The sequence below is a fragment of the Paralichthys olivaceus genome, chromosome 20, assembly GCF_024713975.1.
Source record: "Paralichthys olivaceus isolate ysfri-2021 chromosome 20, ASM2471397v2, whole genome shotgun sequence".
Lineage (NCBI taxonomy): Eukaryota > Metazoa > Chordata > Actinopteri > Pleuronectiformes > Paralichthyidae > Paralichthys > Paralichthys olivaceus.
The window spans coordinates 7,077,463-7,093,161 of record NC_091112.1 but is presented as its reverse complement, the minus strand read 5'-3'; the positions used below and the strand labels follow the sequence as shown (position 1 = coordinate 7,093,161).

The 15,699-nt window shown below is 38.6% G+C and overlaps 2 protein-coding genes across 3 annotated transcripts; one reads left to right on the top strand and one right to left on the bottom strand.

Annotated features, from left to right (window-relative positions):
* Positions 1 to 349: 349 nt before the first annotated feature.
* Positions 350 to 3,442, top strand: LOC109638867 (uncharacterized). 2 transcript variants are annotated; one of them, XM_069516881.1, is made up of 8 exons: positions 352 to 565; positions 1,061 to 1,140; positions 1,235 to 1,346; positions 1,810 to 1,998; positions 2,136 to 2,243; positions 2,352 to 2,438; positions 2,688 to 2,795; positions 2,905 to 3,442. In XM_069516881.1, exons 1-6 carry the CDS (start codon positions 482 to 484, stop codon positions 2,355 to 2,357), a joined length of 579 nt encoding a protein of 192 aa, XP_069372982.1. In that variant the 5' UTR covers positions 352 to 481; the 3' UTR covers positions 2,358 to 2,438; positions 2,688 to 2,795; positions 2,905 to 3,442. The 2 variants fall into 2 exon arrangements, with proteins under 2 accessions (XP_069372981.1, XP_069372982.1); XM_069516880.1 differs by lacking the exon at positions 2,352 to 2,438 and having other exon boundaries at positions 350 to 565; positions 2,905 to 3,005.
* dgat1a (diacylglycerol O-acyltransferase 1a) lies at positions 3,040 to 14,619 on the bottom strand. Its single transcript, XM_020102047.2, has 17 exons — positions 14,085 to 14,619; positions 12,660 to 12,747; positions 9,779 to 9,819; positions 9,610 to 9,695; positions 9,323 to 9,375; positions 8,759 to 8,864; positions 8,402 to 8,530; positions 7,789 to 7,863; positions 7,582 to 7,685; positions 7,378 to 7,416; positions 7,092 to 7,133; positions 6,845 to 6,889; positions 6,445 to 6,557; positions 6,167 to 6,232; positions 5,701 to 5,788; positions 5,344 to 5,406; positions 3,040 to 5,219 (listed from the first exon to the last, which is right to left on the bottom strand). The coding sequence occupies exons 1-17, from the start codon at positions 14,360 to 14,362 to the stop codon at positions 5,073 to 5,075; spliced, it is 1,563 nt and encodes a 520-aa protein (XP_019957606.2). The 5' UTR covers positions 14,363 to 14,619; the 3' UTR covers positions 3,040 to 5,072.
* Between the last annotated feature and the right edge of the window lie 1,080 nt (positions 14,620 to 15,699).

Genomic DNA, 15,699 nt, shown 5'->3' with positions numbered 1-15,699 from the left:
CTTACAGACACTGTCATTACAGACTATTCATTAACTTGTTCTTTCTTAACTGCTGTTTCCAAGCATATGACCCGGTCCATGGTCCCTCTTCCCTAAATACACTCTGATGGTAACATTCCTCTGCTTTCCATATAGTATGCTAATCTTTCCGTAATCTTTTTTTTCCACAACTTTTCCCATATGTGATGTCATTGCTTTTGGCCTATAGGCCTATAGATCATTGGATTTGTTTGATATAATCCTGTCAATGGTTCCTTTCACTCCAAACAAAGAAAAAGTATAGGTACATGGGTTGTCCTTTGATGTAGAACCACTGATCGAACTGTTAACCTTTGATGTTGCAGATGCAGTAATGCATATACCTTGAGTTTTATGGTTTAGCTTTTCACTGAACTGGAGCTTCTTTGAATTGTTGGCAGCGGACTGAGAAGCAATAGTGAAATTTGATCTATACACAAAGGTTAGCAACAGACTGTAGAACATGTTTAAAAACACTTTTCAGAGCGGATTCCTCTCCATCTTTTACGGCATCGGCAGCAAACCTCTGAAGATCTGGGACACGCACGTGAGTGAACTTTAACAAAACGTTATAGCCTGAAAGGGCCCTGTTCTCAATGAATGTTGAAGGTAAATAAAGTAGGTTACACGGAGGGCCAGAAGGCACAGTGTAAAAGCAATAATAATATTAACAACAATAATAATAATGATTAATGACATTTTTAAAGAGAGTTTAAGGTCAAATTACAACACTTTAAAGATTTTAAATGCAATGACAATATCTTCATCATATGACTGACTCCATCCACATCAGCATCTGAATTGTAGCCTGACAGATATTAAACATAATACAATAAATTGTAAATATCTTATTTAATTGACTGTCATTTTAACAATCAAAGTTGTGCTGATCTCGCTGGTTGACAAACTGTAACTGTGACTATAAAGATCCTCAAATATGTTCTTTGCACATCTGTCCTGCTGCTTTGTGTTGTTATACAGATATAATGTGCAGAGTTCTCTATATTTAACCAAAAAATGTCACATATTTCTATGTTCATAGGTGAAAAATGGCCACGTCAATACAATCATGGATGAAGACATTCGCTCCTCGGTGTTGGAAATCGGAGGGGTGAACGTGAGGTAAGTTCTTAACTCATCCCTCAGCTCAGGTCATCTTGTGTTAACACATTTGTTCTACTCCTGTCTCACGCTCTTACCTCTCTGACCCCTACAGCACCACCTACATCACGTGTCCTGCAGAACCAGAGAAGACACTGGGCATCAAGTTTCCTTTTCTGGTCATGACCATAAAGAACCTCAAAAAGTATTTCTCTTTTGAGGTCCAGGTGGGGAAGGCACACATGTATTCCTTAAAGATTCAGTGTGTATGATTTATATAAAAGGGATCTATTGGCAGAAGTTGAATATAAAATAATCCTAATGATGTTTTTAGTAGTGTGTTTCATCTAAATTTTACAAATTGTTGGTCACTTTACCTGAGAATGGGCCCTTTATATTTAAATACTTTATATTAGCATCAGGAGCGGGTCCATTCTACTGAGGCTGCCATGTAAAGACATGAGATTTTATGACAACTGAAGGCTTCCACAGGTTCTCTTTTATGGTTGGAAGGGGAGGGTGAGGTGATGGGTATTCAGCTGCAACATGCAACATCACCACTGGATGTCACTAAATAATACACACTGAACCTTTACACCCAGGGATGATGTTTTATCCTGGGTTTTGTTCTTTATGGTGTTGGGAGTCATTGCTCATTCATTTTATCTCCCCCATGTTTGCGACTCTCAGGTGTTGGATGATCATAATGTCCGGCGTCGTTTTCGGTGGAGTAACTTTCGGACCGCGACACAAGTGGGGCCGTTCATCTGCACCATGCCCATGAAGCTGGATGCTGGATGGAATCAGCTTCAGTTAAACCTTTCAGACTTCACCAATAAGGCATATGGAACGAAGTATGTCGAGACGGTGCGTGTACAGGTCAGTGCACAGAGACAGAGGAGGAACGAGCTATCTTCAGATGCTACTTCAGCTGATGAGACTGTAAAATCTTTAAATCGAATGTTTAATGTTGTATTGTCTTTCTGTTGCTAATGTCTGATGTGTTTTTCTCTTAGATCCACGCCAGCCTTCGAATCAGGAGGGTGTATTTTACTGACAGACAATACTCTGAGGACGAGACCCCAGCAGAGTTTAAACTTGACATGAAAAATCAGAAGGCCAAGGTGAGACATGCACCTCCATGCACAGACAAATATCTCTATGGTACGATACTCATGCAGATATTTGATGTTTGTCTAATACCTGTCTGTTTGTGTGTGTCCTTCTTGCAGGAATAGACCTTCTCCACCTCTCATTTCCTCCATTCTTCTTCTTCTATCTGCTTCATTCTCCTTCTGATAAATAATTGTCGTTAAATGGTAAACGCAGTTGCTATTTTTGGCAATAGAAACAAAGAAAAATAGACAGGGTTCATTCATCAAATATAAATGATCTTTATCCAACAACACAAATCATTTCAAATAAAAAGCAGTGGTAATTATTTTCATTCCAAGAAACGAGCTGTCTTCAGATGCTACTTCAGCTGATGAGACTGTAAAATCTTTAAATCGAATGTTTAATGTTGTATTGTCTTTCTGTTGCTAATGTCAGATGTGTTTTTCTCTTAGATCCACGCCAACCTTTGAATCAGGAGGGTGTATTTCACTGACAGACAATACTCTGAGGACGAGACCCCAGCAGAGTTTAAACTTGACATGAAAAATCAGAAGGCCAAGGTGAGACATGCACCTCCATGCACAGACAAATATCTCTATGGTATGATACTCATGCAGATATTTGATGTTTGTCTAATACCTGTCTGTTTTGTGTGTGTCCTTCTTGCAGGAATAGACCTTTTTCACCTCTCATTTCCTCCATTCTTCTTTTTCTATCTGCTTCATTCTCTTTCTTCTGATAAATAATTGTCATTAAATGGTAAACGCACATTTTTGGCAATAGAAACAAAGAAAAATAGACAAGTTCATTCATCAAATATAAATGATCTTTATCCAACAACACAAATCATTTAAAAAAAAAGCAGTGGAAATTATTTTCATTCCTAAAACATATAATCTTTGTTTTACTTTGGATTTCAGTTAATGGTATCAACAAATAACAATACATTCCAAGACAAGAACTGGGCTAATTTCAGGCAAATAAATAACACAAAAAGGCTATCTTCTTAGAATTCTGATAACCACATCTCAAAAGACAAAGAGAACTCTCTTATGTTAAACTCAGCTCAGCATCTGGTCGCTTTGTGTTTCCATTGACAAGAAATCTTTTGAAAAACTAAAAGCAAGGCAGAGTTAAAGGTAAAGAACTCAGGAAATAAATGTTCCATATCAGGATCATGCAAATAAAATGAATCATTTATTCCATATTGCTACAGTTAATTTGAGTCTGTTTACCAAATAATGCCAATTAAACTAAATTTCTAGTAGTTGGAGTTGTCTTTTTCACTCTTCATTGTTTCTCTCCTCCCAGTTAACAAGAATGCACTGAGCCATGTGATTTGTATTTTGTAGAAAAACTCTCCCAGACTCAAATCTTATGTACTTACTGCTGCTAACAGAACATACACAGAATCACATGTTGGTAAAAGTGGGTCAGACTTAGAAGATATTAAAGCTGCCATGTGTGCACTGAAATACCATTAATGTCATTTATAGATTTATACACAACTCATAAACAAAACAACTCCAACAGAAAAACATTGAGTCAGACATTTGAAAAAGGTTCATATTGCTAAAGAGTTAGAATACACGTGGAGCAGAATTTGAAGTAAGGACAGGAAGTTTTAAGTAGATTACCAAATACTTCGAAACACCATACATACAAATGCATTGTGAATCTATTGGCTACAGAGAAAAAATGTCTTTCCTTTTGAAGTATTTGGCTTCTGTGTAGTTTCTATATTAAACTGTAAATATATTTTTTCGATCTGGTGTTAAAGCGACAGGCACTTATCATTTTCAACAAGGAATGTGAACAGAGTTTTTGATGACTGGAGTTTTTATGATTGAACAACATTGTTTCCCTGAAATGTTTTCAACGAGGGAAAAACATGGGAAACTTTAAAAAAAAATTAAAAGTCTGATTTTAACATGTAAACTCATATCTCATTTGGTGTTTGACAAATTAAAATATTAACTAAAATAACAATACACCTTTATCAACCTTTATGTGGCAATATCCAGATTGGCAATGATGTCAGGCTCAAGTAACTTTAGCTATAAGATCAGCTCAAGAAAACTATTTAATATACAAACTGAATCAAATAAAAAAAACATCATCTAGGATGTTACAGAACGTACAGTTATATTAAAACAACATATTTTCCTCAGATGAACCAAAAACATGAATAGAAATCTATTGCTTTAAAAGCATGCATCTCTTTAAAGTGCAAAAAACATTCATTGGCTCAGATCAGTAAAATCAAAACTGCATAATTTACATTCAACAAAAGAAGATGGCACAATAAAACTGCAGTCACATAAACAAATAGTACAAAATGAAATATTTGGCACATAAAATCAAATCATACCAAGGTAAATAACACATGTAGCTTTGACTGTTACACAAAAACCTTTTCATAAACCTTTTTTTTTGGTGATGGGTCCTTTCTTTACATTTTCTTGCAAATCGTTTTAATATAAATATATGTGATACTTGACAACTGCATTGGATCAAAGAGCGGCATATGTGTGTGTGTATATATACACATTTAATGTAAAAAGTGTGACTGTAGCCATTGTTAAAAGCCGAGGCAGGACAACTCACCTGGATCGTCCACCACCAATATCTGCAAATTGGGGAAAACACATCTGCTTCTGTTTTTGATAAAATCATGCATGGGATCTATTCAAATAACAGAAATACAAATGTCTTTTTCTCTGTAAGCTCAGACTTTAAACATCCTGTTGAGATCTGGTCATGATGGTGGGTTTCATTACACTGGAGGCTGACCACAACGTTGTGGCTCCAAAGCTGCGTGGAGCATTGATCCAGTACTATGTACTGCTCCCGTAATGAATGACGTAATAGTCATGGACATACATCAACACGGCGACAGGCTGGCCAATGATGAGGGAGATCCACACGGCGGCGTTTCCATAGATTCCATTTAGGAAACGACCCACAAACCAAGCCAGAGGAACCTGCAGAGGTTAAAGCTGAGAGGTCAAAATGAGCTCGTGCACAGGCTTGTGTAAAAGTGTGCTGGCAGGGGATGGAGTGCAGATGAGAGAAAACAGATATTTGTGACAGTTCAACGTGTCTCACCTGAGCCATCATTCCCATAAAGGCCCAGAGTCTGAACATCTTCAGAGGAACACTCATCAGGTACTGAAGAGGACAGACACAACGGAACAAGGATTTTTTATCATAAAAACTCTTAATGCAATCTTTGTTTTCTTTTTATGCTTGAGGAGTAAATAGATGTGTTTTCAATCCAGAGGAAGAAACTGTAAGGGAGTCAGTTCCTTGAACTTTTTCAAATAAGAAATGACATTTTAATTAACATATCAGTGATGGTAAATTACATTAATTACACAATGTTCTCTGTTGTTTCTGATTTAAACAATTGTCCACAACAAACTGTTCCCTAAAGGAGGATTGTTGTCAGTGTTGTTGATTTACCTCGTGGAAGAAGGCTGACACCAGGAAGACTGCGGTTTGAGCCAGAAACTTGTTGACCCCCTTCCTCAACATTGGCTTATAGAAGTGTCTGTAACAAACAAAGACTGTAGCTCACAGGCACTTAACAAATCCTGCTGACCATTATCTCTTCAATCTGAATGAAAACGTATGACGGGTTAGTGACTCTTGTGGTGTTTTTTTTCTCTATTCGTGAAGAAAGACCGACAGTGAGACAGGATCAGTGGATAATTTGTGCAGCCCTACGCGACCTGTGTAAGGAGCACATGAGGCCGTCTGAATCTGGGTCTAGATGGCCTGTCACACAGTGTGTATACACTGTTAGGTTTTTAATTTCAAAGATAAGATAGGTGCTTCTGTTGCAGCGACAGAGAACTCTAACCCTAGAGTAGCTCAACATGAAGCCAAAACATCAAACAAGGTGTAAATGTTGAAAAATGATGCTCACCTGAGACACCACTTGTGTACTGGGATGTTCCAGTTGGCCCAGAAGTAGGTGACAGTCTCAGAGTTCCTAAAATGAACAAGATACATGGTCTGTTGGCACGTACATAATTGTTTTCATTAGCACATTCAAGACGAGCTAGCTAAATGGAAAAAAATCGAATCAAATTACTGACAAACGGAGCATGTGTGCCTGTTTTCATGTCTTGTCAGAGTATCCTAAAATGTACGAATATTGTTGCATGTGAACAAATACTTCTACTGTACGAACTCTGTACTCACCACCAGTCCCTGTAGAACTCTCTGTCTCCAAACTGCAGCAGCTCTGCCACAAAGTTCATAGATGAGTGGAAAAACCAATAAAAGAATATTAACCATATCAGATGGTTAGGGACCTGGGAGAGGAGAGGAGAGGAGAGGAGAGGAGAGGAGAGGAGAGGAGAGGAGAGGAGAGGAGAGGAGAGGAGAGGGGAGGAGAGGAGAGGAGAGGAGGAGGAGAGGAGAGGAGAGGGAGAGGTGAGGAGAGTGGGAGAAATCGGGGAAAGATGTGTGGGTGTGTTGCCATGTTGCTACTCCTTCTATCAGATATACACATTAACTTTCGCCTGACAACTCCAGGGTTTCATTTTGACAGGTTAAGTGATGAAATAATAATCCTGTTCGACCCTGTGATGATACTCACTGCTAATTTCAACAGGCGCTCCACCATCCGAGAAAAGTCCATCTCCTGTGAGACACGAGAATATTACATTCTTTCTTCAAGAAGTTGCAGTTGCAGCTTTAAGTGTCTTTATGTTTTAATTCCTTGTAGATACTGAAACAATTCAATTTACAGTATATGATTTCAATTTAGGCCAGAGGTTGTTAGCCAGGCTGCAGGAAGGGGATTATATATAAGGGTTAAGTGTTTGTATGTACAGTATGCTCACCTGGAATGGTTTCATTGAGTTCTGTATAGTGGGAACCATCCACTGAAAGAGACACATTTCAATGAATTAATGTTGTTTGAAATATGAAAAGACTTTGATTCAAGTAGTTTGTATCATTTTTATATTTATATTTCATTGTTTTGCTGATGATTTGCTAACTTTGCACTTTTCACTTTTCATTTCATTTCATTTTGTGAAGCATCTTGTACCTTTGTTTGGAAAGCCGCTTCAGTAATAAGTTTGTTATTATTAAATAATTATTAAATCATATAAATATTGTACATACCTGCTGTATCAATCCCACCAACAGCTGCATGAAGAAAAGCTGCAAGAAAGAGCGAGTTATGATTGAAAGAAAACATGCATGCCTGTCATCTAAATGACATTGTCAACTGTGCCTGCGTGTGTGTGCGTGCGTGTGCGTGCGTGTGCGTGCGTGTGCGTGCGTGTGCGTGTGCGTGCGTGTGTGTGTGTGTGTTTTCCCTCTCACCATTTCAAAAAGTCTCCTCATCAGGAACCTCTTACGTATTCGAGGTGACCGTGGGAAGTTGAGCTGGTAACAGAGAGTCGGGGCAAACACAAAGTAGTACATGTCTGAAGACAAACAAAGAAATAAGGTATTAATAATATTCATTATTGAAATGTTTTATTATAAACTGTGCAGTTCATGTGTGTGCAGGCGTCACGGCGTCGTCACCTCTGTGGGTCAGGTTTCCTGGGTAGGAGACATGAGTGTGAACTGCTGAACCATTGGACTGAGCCACAGACGGACCTGAGAAACACACAAATACAGATGGTAACAAACTGCTTGTCTCTCTAATGAGCTGAATCTCCATTAACTATCATTCCAATGTTTTTCTACTGTTGTTCCTGAAAAATGAAAAGGCAATTTTAAGGGTTACTCGTGCAATGTATAGACGGAAAGTCATCATGTTGCATTCATATTCAAGAATTAAAATAACTTAAAAATACATAGTGTTAAAGTCAGATATTACCTATCTGTATCTGTTTGTTTGAAACCTTGTGTGTTTTGGCCAAAAAAACGTACATTTACCACTAGATGGTAGTAACAGTACACAAATGTCAAATTCAAAATAAACATTCTGTTCAGTGAGCAGAGACACAAGTGTGAATCCATTCTTCGATTTATTCACAGCATCATGAGCTGTTTCTAGGCCTCGGTCGAGATGATTCAACATTTGCTGTGTGTGTATGTGTTTGTGTGTGTGTGTGTGTGTGTGTGTGTGTGTGTGTGTGTGTGTGTGTGTGTGTGTGTGTGTGTGTGTGTGTGTGTTTATTTATATACTTACATGAGTATGATCGTGTCAGTCTTTTGGCTTTGGCTTGTCTGATTTCTCTACACCACCTGTTGGTGTCTTGGTAGGAGTACATTTTGAGAAACAGCACTGTGTAGACACCTAGGGACAGGACGCCACCCACTGACACACGCACACGCACACACACACACACACTGGTTATTGACTAAGAGCAATAAAATATAGATGAAAGGTCATCACTTTAGATCACTTATCATTTGATTGTCAATTCTGAAGCAACTGACCCATATTTTTGTCTTAGCATCAAAATATTCACATTAACACTCTTATTAAAAAGTCCTTTACATGTATATGTCATATAAGAAATCTCCTGTATCTATTTACATGTACCTGGGGTGATGGAGGTCACAGAGAGCACTGTGGCTGAAGGAACGATCAACAAAGATATCAGGTTAAAAACGTGAAGGATCAGTCCTGTTGTTTTGGAAATGGTGCCCTGAAAAGATGAAAGAAGGAGTTGATAAAGGAGTGAAGAGCAAATTTTCTTCACTGTGCAAAACGAGGGCTCATGCTTCATTCAAATAAAATACTGTACCCGTCGTATATAATCTAATCTGGATCAGTAGTGTTGTTCATATCAAGGTTAAGAGCAGATATAAAAGGGGCAGGTGCTGGAGTGTGGAATTTAAATTGTAGACCGGAGAAAGTGTCAAGATCCTGTTTCTCACAAACATCCTCAAAGTTCTCTTATAGCTTCATCTAACAGTGCAGATGCAATTTTGACCAAATCCCTGAACAAATATAATGTCAAAGTTCAAAAAGAAGAAAAATGTTTGTTCAGAAATAGGTCAACTCTGAACCGTCCATAATGGTTGAAATGTTATCACAGGATATAAATGAAAATTAGTTTTGTCCAATGTGCAAAAAAGTATGAAAATCACTGTGAAGACTCACCAGAGCCAGACGTCTCTCTGTGTGCAAGGCGGCTAAGATGAAGACATTAGATGCTGGAACATTGAACATAGAAAACCTTTTTTACAACAGCTACACAGACTGATGATGTTAAATTTATTTCATTGTTGTTTCATATTGTACACAGGCACCATGTAAATGTGATTAACTAGATGTAATTAAAGGTGATAGAGACACAGCACCTGTTTGGTCAGTTCAACATGAACAGGTTAAAAGTGATTCACAATATCTTTAGATAATATTAATGTAGTAAAATATAAGGTCCGTACCAATGATCAGGCAAGCTGCTGGCCAGCTATAGGGGTCCTTTAAGAAGAGAGACACCACCTGGATAGGGTCGACCAAGATGCCATACCTGGATGAGGAAACATAATAAACATGAAACAAGGCATAATAAATGTATATTATTAAATTGTGTGTAGGTGAGAGTTCACTCACTTTATAATGTTCTCCAAGAAGAGACGTGCATTACTCAGCACCTGAGGGAGACGACACAAGAGCCACAAGAGAATCATCCACAGTCACAACTACAATCATACAAAATACATTTTAAATAGATTTCCTAGAATTCTTTGGTTCCAAATTAAAAAAAAAATTGCAAATGTTTGTTTAATAGAGAAAAGCTTGATTTGTTAAAAGTACACATAGGCATTTTGGTTGGCTGAATGGTTAATGTGCTGGCTGTGCTTTAGTTTTTTTTTCCGTCTTTAGGTAGATAACGTGCTTGAGTGTAAAGTTGTCATGTAAGTGGCCATTCACTGAATCTGGCCTTTGTTTACAGGCTAAAAATGCTTAGTGATAAATCTGGCTTATTATTTTTTTAGCACACGGCTCAGCTCATGTTTAATCTGCAGATTTGAATGTGTTTGAACAGGAATACGAACAGTCTGGTGCCGTTCAACAGTTAAAAAGTGGAAGAACAGTCGGACTAATGCAGAGCAGTTCATGGAGAGGGACACTTGCAGTATAAAAGCTTCTCTGTATCTGATATGAAGATCAGATGTGCTTCCCGTCTAAACTTAGCAACACGTTCCTTTGACCATCACACCTTGATTCCCGTCCCAACCCTCTGCTGAAAAGTTTATTATCATATTATGTATTATAGTTCAAGGTCCGGGTCCAGCTTTATCTCGGTCATCAGTTATCTGAGCTCATACTGATCTGCACTCAACAGAGAGGCAACATGCATGTAGATGTAATATACACATTGTTTAGATAATTTTTATGACAGTAAAGTTTATGAGTTAAAGACACAGCCCAGATAATGACGACAGTGATACTTGAGAAGGTTGTTGTTTCACACTCGTCTGCCAAGGCTCTGCAGCGATGTGATTTTTAATCCCACTATGAATGTCGCCTGAACCAGTGACCGTAACCTTCAGCGTGGACACGAGAGCAGCGTCACGTATAACATTGCAAAATCTAACTGTGCAATATTGAAAATGGCAAAATTGTGTCTGCTCTCTCCTCCTCGTCCACAGAAAGGTCAGAGTTCAAAGTTCAGAGCAGCCCCAAGGGAGTTGGCAGGAATTCAGTTTCCTGCTCAAAGACACTTCTGCAGGGGGTAAATGAAGTGAACCCAGGCCATGTGGCTGAAGAAGCATTTCTGTCCAGTGTTAAAATACAAGCTACAAAGCTGTAAAGTATTTAAAAGTATTTGTTGTATTTATAAAACTCTGGACTGTTGTCTCCATGTAGGATTTATTTCCAAAATACTTCTTTTGTATTTATAGTCAGATCCATTTTATATTCAGTAGGATTACAGCTACCTGGATATTTGGGCCTATTAAAATAACACACACATGCACGTCTCTCTATAGTTTTGACAGAATCCAAGTCTTAACCCTCAAACAGCCCATTGACTTTGTAAGGACAAGCCAAAATGTCCTCACAATAATGGTACTGAACCAAAATTGGCCCCATAACTATAGACAGACATGCGCATACACACACACACACATCCACTGGAACAGGGCAGGCAGTTAATATCACTGAGGAAGGCCTTGTTGTCCTTAATTGACCTTAGACACACCAGTGTTGCAACAGTGGGGTTCTGCATCTGAGGCAAGGTTGAAGCAGCCAAAATCAGAATCACACTTATCATGGAGTCTACAGTACTACCAGAGTACTTTTACAGCGTTTCCAGAGAGGAAATTGCCAGGCAACCCAAACTGACCCCGAAGCTGGAATATTGAGCAACATGTTATTCAACTTCCCCTTTATATTTCATTTTTAAATGAATGAAGCTGACATTAAACTGTAACCTGATTGATCTGGATTGTAAATTACGGCAATGTCTAACAAGGACAAAACAAAACAAGCTGCTGATCTACATATGTTAGGTTAGGTTAATGTGCACAACACAAAAAGAAGCAACTCATCAGACTCACACTAAACACACAAAGACACGCCACAAGTTTTCTGTGTAAATGTAACAGGTTCAACTAGTCCTGAGCCCCAGGAGGAAGTGGAGTGTGGGCTGCTACCTTCAATTTTGTTGTTAGAGCAGCTGCCCACAGACGCCCTGCAATTCAAATGTGCTGTTGTGCTAAGCAGTGTTATATCCTGTTTGTGTGACTGGGTGAGAGACAGAAAAAGGGAGATACAAGACAACAGATGTCCTTGCATACTAAAGGCAGGGCTGCGTGATAAGGCTGGAATGCTTTCACAATAAAATGTTCATATTGTCCATATGAAAAATTAACTCCACCAAGGAGGTTATGCTTTTATTGGCTTTTTGTATGTTTCTCTGTCAGCAGGATTACTCAAAAACTACTGATGTGGTTTCCATGAAGTTTTATGGAGGGGTGTGTTATGACCCAAAGAAGAACCCGTTTATAGACTAGTTTTGGCTCAATTGCGGTTTTAAACTCCTCTTTTTTTTAAAGATATTTTTGGGGCATTTTACCTGATAGGACAAGCAGCAAGAAGCCCGGGACAGAAACGAAACTTGCTGCAGGAGGACTCAAGCCTCTGTATGATTAGTTACAGCATAATCTCATGGAAACAATAGTTTTACTGATTACTTCAGGGTAGTTCCAGCTCTTTATCACCCGTCCTGCCTTTCACATAGTAATGATCTCTGGGATTGAATCACTGTGCAAACTGGAAACTCTCAAACCTCGGGTGAGAAACACTGGACAGTTGGTTGAATGCTTTGCTGTTTAAAATCTGAGGTATATGTATACAGATGAATGTATGAATCAATACAAACACAAAAACAATATTCTACCGTGTCAGGGTTTACATTGCTGATGGTGGGCACTTTGGGAAGTCACAGTACGGAACATGTTTAGTGCTAAATGCACATTTTACTCACCAGCATGACAACACACCAGTTGAGGATTCCCCTGTAGTTGCTGTAGCCGCTGGCCGAGCTCAAGAGAGACTCCTGCAGGACGTGACAGCTGCAAGACAACACAGGGCCCACAGTTTTACTGAAGACTTAGTCATCTTTCTTTACCTTTGCATAATCACGACCTCAGGGATTTGATCACTGTGCAAACTAGTAACTCTCAAACCTCTGTTAAGAAACACAGGACTGTTTGATGAAATCACAAATACTTAGAAATACCACTGTGAAGAAACCAGACAGACTGATTTAAACTTCAAGTGGCCTGACTGGATTATTAGGCAATTTCTAAAGAAACTTTGTCCGTTCCATTTTTCTTTGAAATGAATTAATCACATGAGGTCGCAACAGACAATGAAAAATTTTAGAAATTAAGGTGAAAGGTATTTTACATTGTTTAAACTGAGGTTAGGCAATAACGTTTACACCACCTGACAGAGAAGAAACAGAGAGGAGATGAGCGAGAAAGGAGAGGAGAGCAGGAAGGAAAGAATATTATATTAAGAAGGAGGGAGAATTCTAAGAGAGGTAAGAAGACAGAAATAATAGAAAGTCAGAAAAAGTGGAAGAAAAAGAGGGAAGAGCTGACGAGTTCCAGGAGCAAGACCAGACCAGCAGCAGAACGTGCAGATATAGACGTAGTCACATTATTGCAAAAGCACATGCCATTGTTGTTTGTCAGTAACCGTGGCGCAGGAAGTGACACTATACTTATCTAGTTGGGAAGAGTCCAGTGTAAGTACTATAATAACTGAATTTCAGCTTCCTTTAAACTACAAATAATAACTTAATAATGTATTATTTTCACTTTATTATGTTATTATTTGTATAAATATACAAGTTTAATGAGGAGTAAGAGAGGATCGGTGCCTAAATATATAACAATATATGTAAGGTAAGTTACAAAAACATCAACAACATGAAGGAAAAACTACTACTTACACTGGACAAAAATAAATATAGATGAAGTAGTATTGGAAATGACAAATGAGAAGCAAGTATTGCACATGATAATGACTCCAATATCGCAAATTAATATAATACTGTAAATAATATAATATAATAGTGGAAGTGATATTACTAATGAAGTGATATTGAAGTAATGTTGCACATGAAGTGATATTACTAATGAAGTGATATTGAAGTAATGTTACTCATAAAGGGATATTACTAATGAAGTGATATTGAAGTAATGTTGCACATGAAGTGATATTACACATCAACTTGCAGCTCTTCCCTATCTTTCCACATGGTACTAAGTCTAAATCAAAAGCCATCATACATGCACTTGTCGTGTCTGGACCATTTAATCCCAGAGAAGCAAAACACTATTTGTGACAGAAACCTGACAAAGGGAGGATAACGTGGTATTATTTTTAAATCAGTGTCTACCTGAGTCTCTCGTTGATATCCTCCGCTGCACTCCTCTCCTTCCTCGGACTGTCTGCGAGCTGCTGCCCGGACATCTCTCTGCATTCCCCGGGGTGTCCCTGCACCTCGTCCTCTGTTTTGGATTTGGCCGGATGCTGTCGAGGTTTCTCCCCCACGTCGTGCAACTTGCTGCCGTTCGCTTGCCTCCCCGTCGCCGCTCCGCCGCCGCCAGCAGCGCCGGAGATGGTCGTCCTCCTCCGGCGGTTCGCGGGCCCTCTCGCATCGGCTCTGTCGCTCATTTCGGCGGCTGTCGTCTTACATTAGCCCGCCTGCCATCGCTGATGAACCTGATATGAAGCGTGTGCGCGGCGGGGAGAGCCGGTGAGTCAGCGGTGACTCTGCTGGAGGAGCTTCATCCGCTCAAGGTGCACTTTGACAGCAGGGTTGCCAGGTCTGCACAAGTTCCGGATCAGCTTCATAATACTGGGATTTCCTGCTTACGTATATCTTCGGCCATTATAAAATGTGATCTCTAGACAATAACACCTACCTCACTAGATATACACTTTTATTCATATATATTATACATTTATATAGTGAGCTCGTGGGCATGAGAAAAAAGTCGCTTTCAGATACTTTTTACGGGATATTTTCTCTACACTGGTAATGACGTCATATTGCAGGATTATGACTCCTGGTGATATATTATAATAATATATATTTTACATTTATTATTAATACTCTAAACGGGATAGTTCGCCCAAAAAGGAAAAGTCACTCATTAACTACTTGACTATGTCGATAGACGGGTGGGGGAAGTTTCAGCTTCCAATACAATTGAAGTAAATGGGGAACGATTTTAAACACAACAACTGAAAATATATAAAATGCCTATAAAATGTCCTCCAAGTGAACGTAAGCCCCGAACGTTAAAATTTGCCTCTAATCGGCATCTACATCATGTTTTTAGCCTCAATGTCAATGTTCCTGCTGCATTTCTCGCGAGAACTCGTGACAGCTGTAGTTACTGAAGAGCAAAGACATCATTGCTTTTTACAACACATCCGTAAACCATTTCAATTTCAGTCTGGTTTCCGGACATGGATAATGTACATGATATAGGTTTATAAACACATTTCAGAAACACAAACTGGATGACATGACCGCTCTCAAAAGTGAAGCCAAAGTGTCTCAGTCGCCACCTGGTGGCTGGTGTCAAAACGTTGAAATACATTTTCTCCAACATGGTTTCTGGCGTTATCGATTGTTTCTTATCACACTGATGTATGTTCAGGTCTTCAATTTTCTGTTGAGTTTGGTTTTAAACAGTTATTCCATGCTATTAAAATGGTCGTGATCGTTTCTTACTGCTATTTAATGTTTTACATTTTTAAAATAAGCAATCTTTTTATCTTTCTCGTTAACTAAGATTTTATTGTTGTTTTATCCTCTTTTGAATAATTTTGTGTCTTTGTTGAGAAAATTGTTCATATATTATTATTATTGATAGTAATATTATTATATACTTTTGTAATATTATTATTATTATTAGTAGTAGTAGTAGTAGTAGTAGTAGTAGTAGTAGTAGTAGTATTAATAAGCATCTGTAGACGTGTATAAACTGTTTCCAGCTCGA

Coding starts and splice junctions, on each gene's coding strand:
- LOC109638867 (XM_069516880.1), top strand. CDS start 482: ATGTTTAAAAACACTTTTCAGAGCGGATTCCTCTCCATCTTTTACGGC. Junction 1,141..1,234: donor ATCGGAGGGGTGAACGTGAG/GTAAGTTCTTAA, acceptor TGACCCCTACAG/CACCACCTACATCACGTGTC. Junction 1,999..2,135: donor TCGAGACGGTGCGTGTACAG/GTCAGTGCACAG, acceptor TTTTTCTCTTAG/ATCCACGCCAGCCTTCGAAT.
- dgat1a (XM_020102047.2), bottom strand. CDS start 14,362: ATGAGCGACAGAGCCGATGCGAGAGGGCCCGCGAACCGCCGGAGGAGG. Junction 12,748..14,084: donor GATATCAACGAGAGACTCAG/GTAGACACTGAT, acceptor GTTGTCTTGCAG/CTGTCACGTCCTGCAGGAGT. Junction 7,417..7,581: donor TGAGGAGACTTTTTGAAATG/GTGAGAGGGAAA, acceptor TCTTTCTTGCAG/CTTTTCTTCATGCAGCTGTT.